Source organism: Nannobrachium achirus, assembly GCF_963921795.1.
Source record: "Nannobrachium achirus genome assembly, chromosome: 19".
Lineage (NCBI taxonomy): Eukaryota > Metazoa > Chordata > Actinopteri > Myctophiformes > Myctophidae > Nannobrachium > Nannobrachium achirus.
Genome location: NC_137826.1, coordinates 41,044,286 through 41,063,783, shown reverse-complemented (window position 1 = coordinate 41,063,783; position 19,498 = coordinate 41,044,286). Strand labels below are relative to the sequence as shown.

General features: G+C 46.0%; 1 protein-coding gene across 1 annotated transcript in view; it reads right to left on the bottom strand.

The window, feature by feature from the left end:
* rabep1 (rabaptin, RAB GTPase binding effector protein 1) overlaps window positions 1-19,498 on the bottom strand; it is a 47,711-nt gene that overhangs the window by 7,213 nt on the left and 21,000 nt on the right. Inside the window, exons 10-15 of the mRNA XM_080748833.1 lie at window positions 17,906-18,010; window positions 7,491-7,607; window positions 5,224-5,322; window positions 4,252-4,392; window positions 3,463-3,652; window positions 630-685 (exon numbers count right to left, since the gene is read on the bottom strand). Coding sequence (XP_080604959.1) covers window positions 630-685; window positions 3,463-3,652; window positions 4,252-4,392; window positions 5,224-5,322; window positions 7,491-7,607; window positions 17,906-18,010 — 708 coding nt within the window. The remainder of the gene's footprint in view (window positions 1-629; window positions 686-3,462; window positions 3,653-4,251; window positions 4,393-5,223; window positions 5,323-7,490; window positions 7,608-17,905; window positions 18,011-19,498) is intronic.

Sequence of the window (19,498 nt, the reverse complement as noted above, 5' to 3'; positions counted from 1 at the left end):
ACGATTATATTCCAGCCAGAGCATTGAGGTCTGCCAGCAGCAGCTGCTCTTGACTGTTCCTGGGCTAAAACGCAGGGGAGATCCCTATGGGCATAGGCTCTGGAATATCCTAGCCTTTACTATTAGACATGGCCAGTCTTTTGAGGCTTTTAAATCTCTTAAGATCTTTCAATGGCCTTTGATTAAACCTGAGGTTATTGCACTCATTTCATTTCATTTGTGGGTGCATATGCATGTTTTTATTGACGTTTTGATTTTACTGTGTACAGCACTTTGGTCAATCTCCATTGTTTTATATGTGCTCTTTAACCCAGTTTGGACGGGAACCCCTTTTGGGGTAGCTGTTTTTCAGAAAAGTAAGTAAAAAACCATATATTTTTTTCAGAAACTAAGTTCAGGATTTAGAAGGCTTTTAGAATCGGCCTCAGGTCAAAATGGGATAGATAAAGGCCCAAAATAGGAAAACCACGTTTAAAGTGGTAGATTTGTTTTTTTCTCCAGGTTATATAATGTACCTACGCATTGATGAATTAGTACATACAAAGTCACAACATAGTAAATGAAAACATTTAAGATTCATATTTTTGCTGAAAAAATATTGACAGGTAATATAAATAAGGAATAAATACCTGTTCCTTCTCTGTCTTTACTCGCTCCAACTCCGTCTTCAGGCTGGAGAAGGACGCTGTGGGAATAAGCATCATGACAACTGGTTACCACTCACACACACATGATGCTCTCTATTCATGCCCTGCAGTGCAGACTCCTGGAAAACTGGGTTGATTTACTGTACCAACAACACTTTAAAACTGTGCCATACAGGGGTGGAAGAAGCTGCTACACTCAAGAGGGTGTGAGATTTTGTGAGTGAGGGGGAGATCGGAGAAAGACAGACACTAGACAGATGGAAAGAAATAAACATAAGAGAAGGGGAAGACAATCTACGTACTTGTCAAAACCCAAAAACTATTAGACAGACATCAAGGGTTAATAAACTAGAAATTATAAACTATGTTTGTTCACACTAAGCAACACACACAGTAACGTGCCAAAGTGTTTAGAGCTATAAGGTGCAAACACCTGTGAGACCACACACATGCTATTGCATACACGTACCTTGTTAAGACTAAACAAAACACAAGCAGCTTTGAGTCAAGTTTATTTATCAAAAGTGTCAAATCACACAATCTGATTGGCTGATAGATGTGGTATAATAACCACATAACATGGCTAAGTATGATGGCTAATATCTACCAGTTCCAGGTCATTTTGTGGACAACAAATGGAAACCGTTACTGAAACTGTATACAACAAGGTGAAATCCACAACAAAACGTAAGATCAACTGTGATCTCTGCGGAGGCTTAGCGATGGAGGAGACGACAGAGCAATATCTCTCTCTTAAAAAGTCCTCCTCAAAAGAACAACGCGCAGAGAAATTGATTAAACCTTGGGGTGAGCAGGAGTAAAGCGAACGCCATTAAAGACATATGCTTAGACGACTGGTAGTCAGATAAAAGGTGAAGTTTACATCTTCAAACAGAATCAAAGGAGTGCTAAATGATGTTTTAAACTAAGAGAGTTGAAATGGAAAAAAAGAAAGAAAACATTTTTTTTCACCCTTTTTTAGAGCATATCCACAGTCATAATGGGGACATAAATAACAAATTAAGTCGAAAAAGCATCAATCTTTGTGTATTTTTCTATCAAAACTTCCTTTCAAACACAAATCACAATCGAGTAAAATAAATTTGAACCAATGATGAACAAGCCAATCAATCTTCCACACAGAACTAAGTGTCATTCATTATGCTAGACATTAGATGGAGGTGCTGCATGGTGAATGTCTAATTCTTTCAAAAAAGCAAAACAGAACACAAAAATATGTTTTTGAAAACATTTGCCGCGACAGAAAACTTGATTCAGCAATGCCTTGTTTGACATTTTGTTTGTTTTTGACTTTGTATGTGGACTGACTTGTCATCCAGGCAGGTAATGGAGTCTGATGCCAATGACCAAAATCAGCGCTCATATATGAGAGTATAAGGTCTGCATCTGTATGGTGTCTGACTGGAAATTCCATGCGGTGCAACTCACTGAAACACGCACGCACGGCCCCCATTTTAATAGGAAATACACATGGAAGTGTAACACTCTCAAAATACCATTTAAGGTGGTCTTTAAACCTTGAACGCCCCCTAAATGTGATATAATGACTAACGCCCCTTAGATGTGATACATCATTGCCTTAGTTATTATTGCTTAATTAGGCAATTATGCCGCATATGGTCTAATTACTATAATATCCATCAGTGAAATGCTGCTACTGCCTGATGTACAGGAAAGGACAGCATATATCAAAACCCACAGGAGATAAGGTGGAAATTGTTTTGTGAATCATTCACGAACACGTGAGGAGTGAGCAAGCTGAGCATGTTTCAGTCTCATACAATTAGTAGTGTGACAGCTATTAACACATACATACACACACACACACACACAGTGAACTCGGTGAAAAGTCTGATTCATACCTTCCAAGATGTCTGAACAACAGTTATCAATGGAGAAGAAAGAAGAATAGAAACATGGATATGAATGAAAAAGAAAATATCTCCAGAAAGGGTGAACATATTGATAAAGGCAATGTCACTGTGTTGAACACAGATGTGAACTGTTCTGGCCACACACATTTCATCTTCAACAATAAGATTCTGGAAGATGTTCTTCACATACTATAAATGCTGAAAATGGCCGCTCTAAATATTGTGGGCAGCAAGAACAACATAACTTCCCATGACAGCAATACAGCCTCTGAAATGGGTCTTTTAAAATTAGTAAACAATATGCATGCATATTATATATTACAGATGAGAGTATGCCTCTGGTATTGTACAGTTCAACCGTATGTTTCAATACTGCGCAAGTGTGCCTACATAAGCGGTTTCCCCAGTCTATCAGAGACCTGTTCTAGGGGACGTGTGAAAACCCTCGTAAACATCTGGGCAGCTGCTCACACTGCTAGGAAGGTGTATGATGACATTGCTGAGCTGGTAATAATGGATGAAAACAATTGTTTGGTGGTTTTGCTAGCTGACAGCTGTTTCTTGATAGTTTACGTGGTATGCAGGGGCAACGGTCCCAGGGGGTGTCCCAATCTAAATGATTGATAGTTAGGAACCAAAAGGACCCTTGCCGGTCCATAACTCAAGAGTGTACAAACGGAAGCAAATGGACCCTTACAGGTCCCTTTGGTTGCATTTGCACACTCTTGGAGATAAATTACAATTGAGGATGTCTAGACTGAGGTGCCAGAGATTTAAAACAAACTTTATTAAACAGGGATCCGTGGCTGGATGCATATTAAACTGGGGGTCCATGAAATAAAATAATAAGAGAATCCCTGGTTTCCATCCTGGAACCCTGTGGGATGACTACACAGATGTGGTGGACAGGACTAACTCACCAATCTCCTCCTTGCATCCTTCTATCTCTAGCTGCAGCGTGTCCTCCAGGTTCTCCTTCAGACACTGCTCCGCCTGCAGCTGCTCCTTCAGGAACAGGATCTCCGCCTTCAGCTTCTCCTCCAGGTGGTCTGCAGCCGTCCTCAGCGCCACCGTGTCCTCTCGGAGCTGCAGCACCAGCGCTTGGAGCTCCTGGCAGGGGACAATACATCCACGCGTGTTTTTTTTCGATAGACTGGGCTGTCACACAAATTGTTTTATTTCTACTGGAAAGTGGCAATAAAAGATATGATTGAGTGGAAACATTTTTTACAATTAAATGAGTTGGTTATAGATAGGGCACTGATGTCTGATGTAATTTATGCATCCTACCTGGGTCGCGTTTCTTCCCCCCATTCAGAATTAAGTAAAATATCGAGTCAAATACGAACTGTGTTCCAAAAATAGTTATCCCGGCACTAAGCTTTATGTTACTGTCACAGAATTAATTACTGTACATTTTCGCCAGAAATAGACTGTATCAATTATGAACGATACAGAGCCACCTCCCCCGACAATATCACCGGGACAGTTTGTTTATTTTTGGAGCACAATTCTTATACGAGACGATTTCAAGATGATCCAATGTTATTCTCCGTGGAGAAATTACTTCCGTGACCCAGGGGAAGAACCAGTGATTCTGCACTCTATTAGTGGAATGAAAGAAGACTACATGTCACTTCTCATGAGAACACCCATGACAACAATCAAAGTGTGACAGTCACAGAGTTGTTGTCCTACAGTTGACCTACTTGCGTGCTAGCGGGCATCTGGAAGTCCTCCTGCTGTTGGAGGTCTATGTGCAGCCTGTGTTTGCCCTGCAGGCTGTCGTTGTCCCTCTGCAAGCGGCTCAGCTCGTCTGCAACCTGCTCCCTGGACTGCAGCAGCACTGCCTGAACACAGCATGAACAGCAGAGTCCAGTCAAGTGTCACGCTTTGCTTCCCCCTTTTATAATTCATGGACAATGAAACCAGCCAGGCTACTGACTGGACAGGAATTCATGAGAGCAAAATAAGCGCTTTTTTGTTGCAATGAAACTGACTGGGGTTCTCAAAACTTCGGCTCGAGACCACAACATGTTGCATCGTGACACGTTGTGAGCTTGTAACTCTGCTATAGTCACTATTTTGAAAATGTTTGAAAAAAAAAAAAAACATTCATAGGAAAGGTAACATTTTTTTTATATTTACAGCATTCCCAAACACAGTTTTATGACAGAGAGCTCCTCCTGTATTATAAGAGGGGCGACACTCTGACATTTGTTTTAGAGTCAAAGGCACATACAGTCGGAGGAACATCCAAATGATTTGTCAGATCACTTTAGTTTGAGAAGGATTTGTTTTGTTCTGGTGGAGAGGTAGACAGAGCCTGAGGAGAGTGTCTATAGGGAATACCAGAACGCTCGCTACAAACACAGTCGCCCCGGGCGCAAATCCGGCATCTTCGGAACGGTCTACACATGGTATAACCTCAGTAAACAATGCCTTAAGTACCTAACCTTATTCCTGACTGTATCCTCCTCAGTAAAAAGGTGCCAAAAACCTAACTCTATTCATAAACTATGCCTAAACCTAAAAGTATTTCTAACCTTATCTTCAGCAAAACAAAGACAAGAACACAAGAACCGCCACAGCGTGCGGTCGGCAGAAAAACATGGGGACGAGCGTGTTTTGGCGTGAGCATTCCGGTTACCGTGACTAGGTAATGTGGGGCTGCTGCTCACCATTTGTTCTTGCGTGTGTCTCTTAGCTTGACTGAAAGCCTGTTGCAGTGTGCTGAGCAGAGCCTCAGACTCCTGGACTCTCTGCACGAGGCCAGATACCTAGAAAACATCACACAAACAGCCATCTCAGAAACACAACAACAGAAAGCTCTCCAAATATGAATCACGTGGCCAACCCATGCCAGTGTATAAGACACACACACACACACACACACACACACACACACACACACACACACACACACACACACACACACACACACACACACACACACACACACACACACACACACACACACACACACACACACACACACACAAACGTTAACAGTTTATTAACACTGTTCACAGAGGTGGCTCACATATCTGTGTGGTTTTCTATATAAAACATTCAGTTATGCAGCGATTTATGACTTTTTTGTACGATTTAGTATGCTTATTGATCATTTATACATTATGAATTCACCACCCTGTCTTCCTTATTGCACATTATATTTTACTTAAAATAAACAACAACAATTTTTCAACCGTGATTAATTCTCCATATTATCAGAAACTATCCTTGAACAAATATATATATATATATCCCTTTTAGATTGTGGAACTCTATATATTCTATTAAGGTTAACAGATTTAAGTACTCTGAGGCAAAAAGCAACCAATCCTGCAACCCTACTGTACACACTACACAGTATATGGTTGACTAAATAAAAATAGCTAAATAATGATTTAACCTACCATGCATGAATCAAAATGCTTGGTCTACAAACCCTACATGCAATATACCTAATGGTTGTTTACTCATTGAACCCTTTGGGCAAATGACTAACAGAAATCATCATTAAAGTCAATCATGCATGTGTGTACTGTACTGTATTGTTGATGCTTTCATTCAGACCTTTAGGTTAGTGCGTTCCATATTGTCCAGAGTATTTCATAGCTGGCGTCACAAGGGGTAGGAAAGTGGGACTGAGTTACCAAGGCCCAAGGTGGAGGGGCCCTAGTAACTTTAGCTATTGAAAAATAGCAGATATACAAGCTCACAGCGCGGCACCGAGTGCTGCGCTGCGAGCTTGTAGATCTGCTATTTTTTAAAAGTCGTGAAAATGTGCGCAAATCTTTGAATATATGTATTTTTTAAGTGAACATTTGTAACTCAAATTTTGCTTCTGGGGGGTCCCTGGAACTAAATATTTTGAGATGGGGGGTCCTTCACATGAAAAAGTTTGAGCATCACTGACATGGAAACACATCTTGGCACACATTTTCACGATTTTTCAAAAATAGCAGATCTACAAGCTCGCAGCGCGGCACTCGGTGCCGCGCTGTGAGCTTGTATATCTTCTATTTTTCAATAGTTAACATTCATGGGGGGCCCGCAGTGAATCCTTGTACCCAGGGGCCAGAATTTGGTGTGACGCCCCTGATAAGGCTTACAGTATATAGGTCTGATCAGAACACTCTTTTCATTCAAGTAACCAAGGATCAACTTGCTTATCTGGTTCAGGTATGTACGACCAAAATATCAGCTGCCAACGGGGTCACTCAAATAAATCACCACCCAGGTGGTCATGAAAAACTATGTTTTGGCTGCAAGGAAACCAGGATTCAAGATGAAAGACGAATAATTAAAGTCCATAAAGACCATATCGTCACTGTCGGGCAGAAACCTCGTATCTCCGAGTTTCAAATGTGTACGTTTTTTGGTAAAGCAAAGCCCTGCTTCATCATACAAGACCGTCGCACACAACTAGTGAAAACAGCAGATCTACAAGCACACAACGCCTCGCATAGTTTAGTAATTTCTTTAGATGATAAATACAAAACGAACGGTTTTGGACATACAAGGTATCCACCTGACAATGACGATATGAACCTTACTGTATGGCAGATCTTGTTTGCCAAAAAGACCATTGTGTAAAAAGCTAACTCTCTGCAATGAGATGGGCAATGAGACTACAGTATATATTATGGCAATAAAGCGTTATTTATATAACGTCACACAAGCGTGTCGCTTGCCAAAACGAACCGATCTACAAGCTAACGTGACACATGACGACACATTGTTGGCTTTAGATCTGATCTTTTTGACAAGTGGACTTGCATGTAGCAAGTACATTTTAGAGACCGTTTTAAACTCATACAGTGTGTGTGTGTGTGTGTGTGTGTGTGTGTGTGTGTGTGTGAGAGAGTGAGAGAGTGAGAGAGAGAGAGAGAGAGAGAGAGAGAGAGAGAGAGAGAGAGAGAGAGAGAGAGAGAGACCAGACCTTGGTGGTGGTCTCCTCATTGACCAGCTTCACAGAGTCTTCCAACTCCTGCTTCTCGGCCATGGTTCTATCCAGCTGATCGTTGGCCTGACGCAGCATCACCTGAAGTTTTTTCACCTGCATGGGAGAGACATTTAAACATACTTTTTACTAAATTACATTTATCTGTCGGATATAGTTACATTACAGATTTAGATTATTAATGATTAATCAAATTTTCAAAAATCAAAAATCTTCAAAAATATAAGATCTACAAGCTCACCACAGCTTGTAAATAGGCCCAAGTATAATAGGGCTAAAATAGTCAGGGAAAGTTAGCAGAATATCTGTCAAATCTGGGAATAAATTCCTTACCAAACGATTTCTTCACCAATGTGTTCATAAAGGTGTCTAGTAACATATCTAACAAAGATTGAAATTCAACATCCCAAGCAAAATGTTTGACAGCTAGGGTAATTCTGGGTCTCATTCACTTACTATACACTGTACTATGTGTGTGTGTGTGTGTGTGTGTGTGTGTGTGTGTGTGTGTGTGTGTGTGTGTGTGTGTGTGTGTGTGTGTGTGTGGATCATGTGTACCGATTTTTGTGACATTTGAAGAAAATATGTAGGAAAAGGAGCAAAAAGTGTGTTTTGGAGAAAATTCAAGATGGCAAATGGGCGTGGCCTATATGGGGAGATGCGTCATGACCCAAGGAATCCAGGGAAAAAATATTTTTAATTTTCCGACCTACGGTTCAAGAGTTACAGGCCAAAACGTAAAGTGGGGTGTTATGGCGCCACCATGCGGCCAAATGACACAATTATTTTTTATTTAATCCTTGAAATCATTATGAACCTCCTCTCCAAGTCTTGAAACTCTAGCCCCTATGGTTTGCGAGAGACAAATAATTGAATGTGAGTTTTTGCGATTCCCATTATAAGTCAATGGGGAAAATTAATTCACTAATAAATTAATATCAATTAAACTATAGAACCTTTCTCTTAGAAAAGTAATAGCCCACGATTCCCGAGTAAGCCGGTCGATTTGACATATGGCGTGAGTGTGTGGTGGCAAAACTGTGGGACTAGTGGCGTGCCGAAGTTTAGGAAGTTCAGGCTACATACACACAGACAGACAGACACACACACACACACACACACACACAGACAGACCCACACAGCCACGTATAGGGAGCCTGTGTTTCACACAGCTCCAAAAATCACTCCCAAATATATGCTTTAAGTGGGATGTGAGGGGTCTAACTAGGTGTTTTTAATTATTCTGAATCCATTGCAAGCATTTGTTTTGCACGAAAAACATTCCTTGGGCAAAAATGGACCCCATACACCTTGTGAAAAGTGATGACTCATCACTAAACCATCGTTTTTGTGCGTCTCATTTTGGCCCAATGAATGTTTTTCGTGCAAAACAAATGCTTGCAATGGATTCAGAATAATTAAAAACACCTAGTTAGAACCCTAACATGCTACTTAAAGCATATTTTTGGGAGTGATTTTTTCCCTTATAGTACAGTGTATAGTAAGTGAATGAGACCCAGAATTACCCTAGCTGTCAAATATTTTGCTAGGGATGTTGAATTTCAATCTTTGTTAAATATGTTACTAGACACCTTTACCAACACATTGGTGAAGAAATTGTTTGGTAAGGAATTTATTCCCAGGGTTTTATTAAAATTCCCTGACTATAAAGAAGTAGTTCACCCCCAAAATGACTTTTTTTCTATTGATTACTTACATAGCGTAAGAGACTTGAGTTCAATAATATTTTTTCGCTTTTTTGTCACATTCTTAACTCATTCCCTGCCAGGCCCGATAGTCCCGAGATTATTCCAATGTCTTTCCCCGCCAGGCCCGATAGTCCCGAGAATTAAAAAAAAAAAAAAAATTTTCAAAAAATTCTTTTTTCAATTTTTTTTTTTGACCCCCAAAAATGGAGTAGGCATGATAGCAATCGCGAAATTGCATGTTTAACCCCCATAGCAACCCCATCTTTCAAGCATGGCAGCCAGTTTGGCAGCCATCTTTGTTAAACATAGTGGCTGTTATCTCATGAATGCCTGAACGGATTTCCATTCGGATTTTTTTGTTTGAAAGCTGTGAGCAATGTGAACACACGTGGTGCATTATCTAGGCATGGGTGTGCATGATCCGTGCACACCCAATTACATGGAAGTCTATGGAGACGAATGGCAGGTGGGAGTACGGAGGTATGTTAAAATGGCGGTCAATGTGTTAAGACAATAATTTGATTACAATAAATGTCCACCCATTGAATCCGGATGGGGGCCCAAATGCAGACATTTTTACTTGTTTACCACCATTTGCATGAAAATAAAAGTGACCAGAAGTATCGGTTCTCACACATAAATTCTTATTTTCAGTAAACATTTTCAGGGCAGTTTTGACAAGGCTACGTACGGTTCAAATTCAAATTTACTGCGCAATCAAAATTGGTCACGGTGGAACGGCTCCGAGTCACCGAAAACCCCACAAGCTCAAAATGTCATCCATCCACTTTACAGCGCTTCTGAGTTCATGTAAAATAAGAAAACAGTTTTAAACCGTCAAAACCGGGAAAGCATCCGTGTCATTTGTAGACTTTAGCGTTGCCTGTTACAAAAATAGCAGATATACAAGCTTGCAGCGCTTCACTTCGTGCTGCGCCGCATCTGCTATACATCTCCTATTTTTTATTCTTTTTTGGGAAAAATCTCCAAATGTGTAGAGAACTACCGATTTAGAAGGCATTTGTAGAATCGGCCTCAAGTCTTAACCCATTTAGGCCTAGAATTATTTAATGCTTTAACTATTGAAAAATAGCAGACATACAAGCTCACGACGAGCGTGTAGATCTGCTACTTTGGATAAATCTTTTTAAAAGCGATCATTTGTAACTGAAATATTTGCTTCTGGGTGGTCCCTGGAACAACATATTTTGAGATCGGGGGTCCGTGGCCAAATTCATGTAATTTTGGGGGTCCTTGACATGAAAGAGTTTGAGAACCACTAATTTAGAAGAAGGATTTAGAAGACATTTATAGAAAAGGTACAACAACAACAACAACACAACACACATACTACAGTGAGTCCCAATATAACAGTGTCTGGCGTAGAGAGCAGGGACATGCTGGGCCCCTGATTCAGCCTGGGAAAAAAAGTTGGAGAGGCCCTCATTGCGTGCTATAGAGAGAGATCTCTCTCTATAGCGCTGCTGCTACTCAAAGATTTGTGACAAAGTGACAAGCCAGTGGGCCAATTACATGAGTTATATTTCGTCGTTGTCGGGTGGAAACCATGTATGTCCAAAACCGTTTGTTTTGTATCATTTTTAAAATGATTTAAACTAGTGAAAACAGCCGATCTACAAGCACACAATGGGCGTTGTGTGCTTGTAGATCTGCTGTTTATTGTCATACCTCCAGACAAGGTCCCCCTATGGGATAACCAGCGCCATCTGGCGCTGCAACAGAGTAAAACTCATAAGCTCCCGTACGAGAAATATCATTTGTCAGTAGGGCTGTCAATCACAAACGAGGGCGCCGCCCCCGAGTGTATAAAAGCCCTGCGGGCTATCATAACTTCCTCTTCCGCACCTCTGCTTACCTGCAACTAGTGTCGCGAACTCAGCCATATAAGTATATTTTTCTGTAAAGTTTAGCCTAAGCGTTGACTAGGAAGTCGGCCACTGGCCTTTATAGATTATTCTCCTGTACGTTTCTACTTCTATTCTTCCTAACAGTTCGGTCTTTTTCTTCACTTTCGCTTTGAGTCTTTACTTCTTCTCTGTACGTTCTGCCACGTGTCTCCCTGCCTTAGCTTAGCTTCGCTTAGCTTCGGTTAGCTCACGATGGCAGCTTGTCGACCTACAGTTAGCAGCCTGCTAGCTAGGGTACCGAAGAAGTGCGGCCTTCCCAGCTGCAAAGGCCTCATCGCCAATGAAGATACACATCCGTTCTGCATTGTCTGCATGGGGGTAGGACACGCCTTGGCCTCTCTGTCCCCTCCGGCCCCGGCCACGGGGGTGAACTGTGCTGAATGCCTCCAGTACGATGTTCCAGCCCTCGAGGCACGATGCGAGATCGCTGCCGCAGGCTACGGCCTTCACACCACGGTCTCCGCCGGAACCCTCCCAGACACCTCTCCTCGTGTGCCGGACAGCGCTGTACGCCACAGCGCTGCTTCTCGCCACGTGGTTAGGCCTCCAGCGGCCTCGCCCTCAGCTAGCTTCGGTAGCCCCGTTGCTAGCGGGTCTGCGGCCCCTGTTTCCACTGCTGTTTCTCCGACGGGCTCGACTGGTGCCGTGCCCAAGAAGAGAACATGCAAGACCGCCCACGTTGTTTCTCCGCCAGCTGCAACTTGGACCGTCCCCCCCAAGGAATTCCACCCTCTAGTCGTCGGTGACATTCCTCTCTCCTTCTCCGTCCCCCAGCTACGGGCTATGCGGCCACCTAGCCCCGTCTCCTGGCATGCTAGCGACGGAGACGAACCGGAGCTAGAGGACTGCGACATGGAGGAGTTGGACACGGAGGGTGAGTACTCGGAGGAGGACGAGTCCTCTTTCCCCTCCGGACAGGGCGGAGGCGCGGCCAGGGTGGTTCCTCATGCCGAGGCTTCCATCTCCGCCGCGTCCTCCCAAGCCCCTTCTGCCCCTCTCCCCCCTTCCATGCCGGCTGGGGCGAGAGGGGCAGCGGCGCAAGACCCAGACTCCATCCCCATGGACGAGCTCTCGGTGCTGGAACGCGCCACCATCCGTTGTGGCCTGGAGCTGCCACTCGGAGACGCGCCACTCGGACCACGGGCTAGGATTCCTCTCCTTGGCCAGGATTTGGAGTCCTCTCCCCCGCGTCGGATGGAAAAGCTCCCACTAGTCCCAGGCTTTGCAGAGGCCCTGCATTCAACCTGGACTACACACAAGGACCCCCCCAAGCTCCCCTTCCTGGTCGATTACCGCAACGCAGAGAAGGCGGGAATCCCCTTGTGCCCTCCCATGGACAAGCTGATGGCCCAGTCCCTGGTAGGGAGCCTCAAGCCTAGCCATGAGCGGACCGGTCCTGGAGGCCGGCCTCCCCTCAATCTGGCCGTGGGTAAGAAGCCTCCTGGGTTTGCCATAGCCTTTGATGACAAGCAGTCTTCAAGGGTGAGGAACTCTTACAGATCGTCCGCGCTGGCAGCCAGGACGATGAACGCCACCCAGCTGCTGCCTTTCTCCACCAGGCGCCTCCTCAGCGAGATGCGGGAGGTGCCTGACGTGTTGGTGGAGGAAATGGACAAGTCGCTGCGCATGCTGATGGACCTGAATGTCCACGCGATCGAGTGGCTTGGACATGGCATGGATTATTGCATCCAGGCGGAACGTGCCAGGTGGCTAGACAAGGTAAAGTGTCCTGGCAGTTCCGGAGAGGAGACCGAGAAGGTCCTGCAAGACCTCCCCGGCCACCCTACCTCCCTCATGGGCGGTGGACTGGAGCTTCTCCGCCAGGAGGTGGCGGATAAGAAGATCACTCTGGAGCTCCTGGGAGCCACGACGGACCCCCAGGTACCCAGAAAGGAAAAGAGACAGGGACGGAGCAAGGCCCCTGGTCAGGCTGACAGGGGGCGCTCTACCTCCAAACAGGGGAAACAGAACAATCCCCCTAGGACCCCCTCTTCTTCCTCCGCGGGACCCCCTCACACTGCAGTGGGGGCTCAAGCCCGCTCTCAATCCCGCCACCCTCCCAGGCACGGGATACCGGCCAGCTCCCACAAAGCCCGTGGGAAGCCGCCGCGAAAGTGACACTGGACTCTGGCGGGGTCCCCCTGAAATTTTAGGGGACCCCCCCTTGCAAGCGCAGACGTTTGGACAATACAAACAATTTTTCTCATGCCAAGAAATTAATGTTTATTCCTCCTCTGTGCTCTCCTCCAGTGCCTGTAATAAAAAGTGTGTTGATGAAACAATGCCTGTTTATTTCAAACCCACCTGCTTTACTACAGACGACCCCATTTTGCATGAATTTAACCAGTGTAGAGAAGTCCAGGCTGGAATTTCTTTCCACTCAGAAAATATCGCTTCCTCCAGTCATGCAGACAGGTTACAAGCAGAATATTTCTCTTTGCAAAATGTTCCCAGACAAGCTAATTCCTATTCACAGTGGTATAGTCTCTCTAGTATGCAATACCCCTCTGTCTCCACCGAGCGGCACTGTTATGCCGACTCTAGTTCAGGACAGGAGTTTGGTCTTAGCGTCAGGGAAGAAGCCAACACATATCACCCAGGGTCGGCCTCGTCTTCCCGCAAGGAAGCATATAAAGGCCTTAGCACAGGTTATAAACGTAAATACAATTCCCCGAGCCGGGGATTATGTTACTTATGCGATGAACCCTGTCCCCCGGGCTCCACGTTGTGTGTCGCATGTATTATTAACAAGCGAGGCTTCTTGGAGGTCACGTGTTCGTCTCCCACCGGATACGGAAATAAGCGTACCGGAAACGGAAACGCTCTTTCCGCCGGTGACTCCGCGCCTTCCGGCCCGGCGTCTAGCGGATACGTGCCCGGATATGGAACCTTTCCCTCCCGGCCCAGTAGTTCCGCTCAGGCGGTACAACCCCAAGGCTTCTCCGTTGCTCAGCAACACGTTAGCACAGTGTGCAGAGCAATGGAAACGTTGCAATCCGAATCACTGGGTGTTTCGGACGGTGACGCGGGGTTACAGACTACAGTTCGCGAAAAAACCCTCCCTATCCAGCAAGGTTATTTATACTCGAGCCCGCGGCTTGAAGGCCGATGCCTTGAGGGAGGAGATAAGCTCACTATTGCGCAAGGGCGCTATAGTGGAGTTATCACGCGACCAGAGCCGTTTAGGCTTCTGGAGCCGTTATTTTCTGGTTCAGAAAAAAGGAGGGGGGCTGCGTCCGATTATGGACTTACGTGCTCTGAACAAGCACTTGAAAAAGTTCAAATTCAGGATGCTGACGTCAGAGTCACTGATGAAATCAGTGAGACAGGGGGATTTCCACTGTTCAGTGGATCTGAAGGACGCTTATCAGCACATCCTCATTTACCCCCCACACAGGAAGTTCCTGCGGTTCGCCTTCGAGGGGCGCCTGTACGAGTACACGGTCCTCCCTTTCGGTCTTTCTCTGAGCCCTCTGGTTTTTGTGAAAGTGACCGAGGCAGCCATTGCTCCACTGAGGCATCAGGGAGTCAGGCTGGCGAACTACATAGACGATTGGATGATTTCCGCCGCCTCCTGCTCAGAAGCGGCGCGCCATACCAATCTGGTGTTGTCACACCTGAAGGCCTTGGGTTTCAACGTCAACTTTGGCAAAAGGATGTTGTTACCCTCCCAGCAGATTTCCTTTATAGGAATATCTCTGGACTCGGCCACCATGTCCGCTCGCCTCTCCCCGGAGAGGGTGGACAGGTTTCTGGCTTGTCTCGGCTCCTTCCGACTGAACCAGGTGGTCAGGTACAAGGAGTGCATGAAGTTGACTGGGCTGATGGCTTCAGCAGTGCAACTTCTGCGTCTGGGCAGGTTTCATATGAGACCTTTCCAGCGGTGGTCACTGGCGCTCAGGATTCCTTCCCTGCAAGGGTACAGGAAGGTGACAGTCAGCCAGGTCTGCATGGACGCTCTGGTCCCATGGAGGGACCAGGCGTTGTTGACAAGTGGGGTCTCCATGGGCGAAGTGGTGTCACGCAAGGTGATCACCACAGACGCCAGCCGCTCGGGGTGGGGCGCCACCCACGAGGGGCGCTCAGCCAGGGGTCTTTGGACCCAGGCCATGTTGGAGTACCACATCAACTATCTGGAATTAATGGCGATCTACTTGGCGCTCAAGCATTTCGAACCATTTCTCCGGGGTTGCCATGTCCTGATCAGGACGGACAACACGGCGGCCCTGTATTATCTCAACAAACAGGGCGGCCTCTCCTCGCGTACGCTGGATCAGCTGGCGCGTGAGATGACCCTCTGGTGCTTGCCTCGGTTGAGGTCCATCAGAGCCTCCCATGTCCCGGGCCTTCAGAACGGCGGCGCCGATCTGTTGTCCAGGGGGGAGCCTCGTTACGAGGATTGGTCTCTCCACCCTGCGGTGGTGAGGCAGATTTTCTCCAGGTTCGGTCGACCGCGAGTCGATCTCTTTGCCTCCCAGGAGAACGCGAAGTGTCCCCTTTACTTTTCAGTGAGGGGACCTTCTCCTCTGGGGATGGACGCGTTTGCTTACGAATGGCCACAAGGTCTTCTCTACGCGTTTCCACCCCTGGAACTGATTCTTCCCACTCTGGAGAGGATCAGATGTTCCAACCAGGAGGTTCTTCTGGTGACACCATCCAGGGGAGTGTGGAGGTCTCTGATCACCCCACTGCTCTCTCAACCCCCTTGGCGGCTTCCCTTGCTCAGGGATCTGCTGCGCCAGGCAGGGGACGAGATCTTCCATCCAGACGGCCTAGACCTGTGGGTTTGGCCCGTGAGAGGGAGAACCTGCTTGCAGCAGGCTTCTCACCGATGGTTGTAGCCACTATTCAGAGTGCTAGAGCCCCCTCTACTAGGGCTGTGTATGATGGAAGGTGGAATGCCTTTTTGGACTGGTGTGAGCTACAGGAGCCGGCTCATATAGCTTCGGCCCAGAAGGTGTTAGATTTCCTGCAGGACCGCCTGGACCTTGGTCTGGCGTTCTCTACACTGAGGGGTTATTTAGCGGCTATTGATGCCTGCCACCTGGGGGTGGCAGGCAAAGGCCTTTCTAAAATCCCTGAGGTGGTCCAGTTCATGCATGGTGTGGACCATTTGAGACCTGTGACCAGAGCCTTGTTTCCTGTTTGGGATCTACAAGTGGTTCTTGAGGGCCTTTGCAAGGCACCCTTTGAACCGATTGGGAGGACCTCTTTGAAACATTTAAGTTTCAAAACAGCTCTTTTGCTTGCCTTGTCTACGGCTAAGCGTGTGAGCGACCTTCATGCGCTCTCTGTGAGCCCTGATTGTATGAGGTTTCTCAATAATGACTCCAAGGTTCTTCTTAAACCTCATTTGAGTTTTATTCCTAAGAACCGAGTGGTCCCGAAGGAACCTGTTGTTTTGACGGCTTTCCATCCTCCTCCGTTTGCATCAGAGGAGGATAGGCGTCTTCATTGTCTTTGTCCAGTTAGGGCCCTGAAGGCCTACTGTGATAGGACGGTGGACAGCAGGTCTACTTCTCAGCTTTTCGTGGTCATGAATGCCCGTCAACGGAAAGCGGTGTCCAAACCCACTCTGTCGAGATGGCTTGTGGATGCTATTAGGTTGGCTTACACCCGGTCTGGGTCTGAAGTGCCGGAAGCACTTAAGGCCCACAGTACTAGGGGTGTGTCTACCTCTTGGGCTTTGTCCAAAGGTGTCTCCATTGAGGAGATTTGTGCAGCGGCGAATTGGTCTTCGCCGTCCACCTTTGCGACCTACTATCACCTGGACGTTGCGCCTTCTGCTATGGCGCATACGGTTCTGGGTGCTGCTGCCCTTCCTACTATGTAGTGGGGCGGCTCTCTCCCCTTCCTGAGATAGCATGCTGCTGTCTCTAGGATACGTGGGGGGACCCTGAGTTTTTCCCTTATATTATTGCAATTTTATAAGGTGGACCTGTGTCTGCCCTTAGTGCATAAGGCAGGCCTCGGTCTGTCAGGGTCTTTTTCTGTCTGAACACGCCCAGGCCCTGTGGGTCTGGGTCGGATCAGTCCTGAAAGGGGTCACGTCGGTTGACAGGACCTCCTTTCCGGGTGTGGTCGGTGTGCACGACAGTCTTGTCGGTTCATGACTTCTTGGGGAGTATATGAGTCCCATAGGGGGACCTTGTCTGGAGGTATGACAATAAACGTATAGGTTCCGAACGGAACCATGTTTATTTAATACCGGAGGACAAGGTCCCCCGAATAAAGCCCCTCGGTTCGCTAGTTGCGGGCGCAGAGGTGCGGCTTTAGAGGAAGTTATGATAGCCCGCAGGGCTTTTATACACTCGGGGGCGGCGCCCTCGTTTGTGATTGACAGCCCTACCGACAAATGATATTTCTCGTACGGGAGCTTATGAGTTTTACTCTGTTGCAGCGCCAGATGGCGCTGGTTATCCCATAGGGGGACCTTGTCCTCCGGTATTAAATAAACATGGTTCCGTTCGGAACCTATACGTTTTCACTACATTTGTGCCACGGCCTTGTATGATGAAGCAGGGCTTTGCTTTGCGAAAAAATGTACAAATTTGAAACTTGGAGATACGAGGTTTCTGCTCAACAGTGACGATTTACTTTGTTGGCCGCCCAGGCCCCAAAATGGAACAAAGGCCGACATTTTATTTATTTATTTTTCCTAAAGGCCAGGAATGAACCGGCCGTTCGGGAGATGTCCTGCTTTTCCCAATGGCCAGCATGTCCCTGGTAGAGAGAGAGAGAGAGAGAGTCAAATCACCTGGTCTCGCGTGTCGGCCTCCTGTCCTTGGATGACCTGCAGCTGTTTCTCGTAGTTGGAGCACATGTCACAGCGCCGGCCCAGCTTCCTGCCTGCGTTCTTCACCTAGTAGTCACATGATCACATCACATGACCACCCAGGTTAATGCATAGTCACATCAAAATGTTCCTCAACTACCTTTTTTCACTGCCAAAAAACTAAATGAAATCTAAGCTATGATGACTAAAACTAAGACTACATATATTTACAATTTTAGAGTCAGAGCATAAAAACAGAGAAGAGATCAAGTAGAACTAAAAGACAAGTCATTTTATGTTTGGTTGCACTCGGCTGTCACGCTCTGAGAATAGAAGATCTACAAGCTCACAACGCGTCGCTCTGCAAGCTAAGCTCACGCACTGTGAGCTCGTAGATCGTCTATTTTCATCAGTGTAAAATCAGGCATTACAACGCCATCAAGGCCTGCCAAAATGTTGTGTCCGGGTAGCTCAGTCGGTAGAGCTCTTGCCTTAAGACCACAAGGTCATGGGTACGATCCCGAGCACCGCCAACTCAGCGCATGAGTAGCACGGCTTGGGTGCAGCAAGTCATGGGAGCTGATGGTAGGTGTGGTGCTCCACCTCAGCAATCCATCTCCCAGGGATCTAGCGCATTGTAACAGGGACAGACTCCTGCGTGTTACCGGCTGATACCGACAATAAGCCACTCCCGACCTACTTAATTACTTCTTTTACACCGACACACAACTATGCTTAAGTTAGTTTTCATATAACACAGTAATAAAGCATTTATATCACCTAAACAGTGGCATTTCATTATACTATTCAGTTTTGACTCGTATGGGCTTGTGATTTGCCTGTCTACCCTATAGTTAGCTTAATACACTAATATTTGTGTTTTGTAGAAATAGCATTGATATTTTGTAGAAGCAGGAACAACAGAAAGCAATTACACTGTAATCTAAGGTAATCTAAGGTAAGCCAGTAAGGAGGTAGGGTACATTTAATATTGAATACTGCTCAAGGCATGAATTTGTTTTATCACTATCTATTCAATACATTCATTTATCAGTGTCCCCACTATAACCTCTCTACCAATTAAACTATGTGAGATTGTATTTGACATTAAACCGCTTTCGATTTAACCTATCCAGGGACAAGCCATTAGAATTCTAAATATATTGTATTAGCACTTAAATATAATTTATATTTCATCACTTCTCTTAAATGTGCTACCCTGCATATAAAATGCTACTCTGAACCGTACAGCATAAAGTTTCTTTGCACCATTATAACTGCCATTTCCCATAACTTATATTTAACCTTCAATAAAGGGTATTTGTAGTGATCCCCACAGGGATATGAAACACTGCATTTGACAGAGCGATGCACACGTGGAGCCACTTGTCTTTCAGTGTCTTAGCTCAGAGACTAATCTGTCTGTTGGAATTGCACGATAGGGAAAATGACGTTGGTGTCCCTTCCTCCAATTTTCCTTGGATGTATGCGGAAGAAGCGTGCTTCAGAATTCCGGTATCTTGCCTTCCATGTTGCCTTCCTTTTTTTTACAGACGCCCCAGCGCCGGAGGAGGC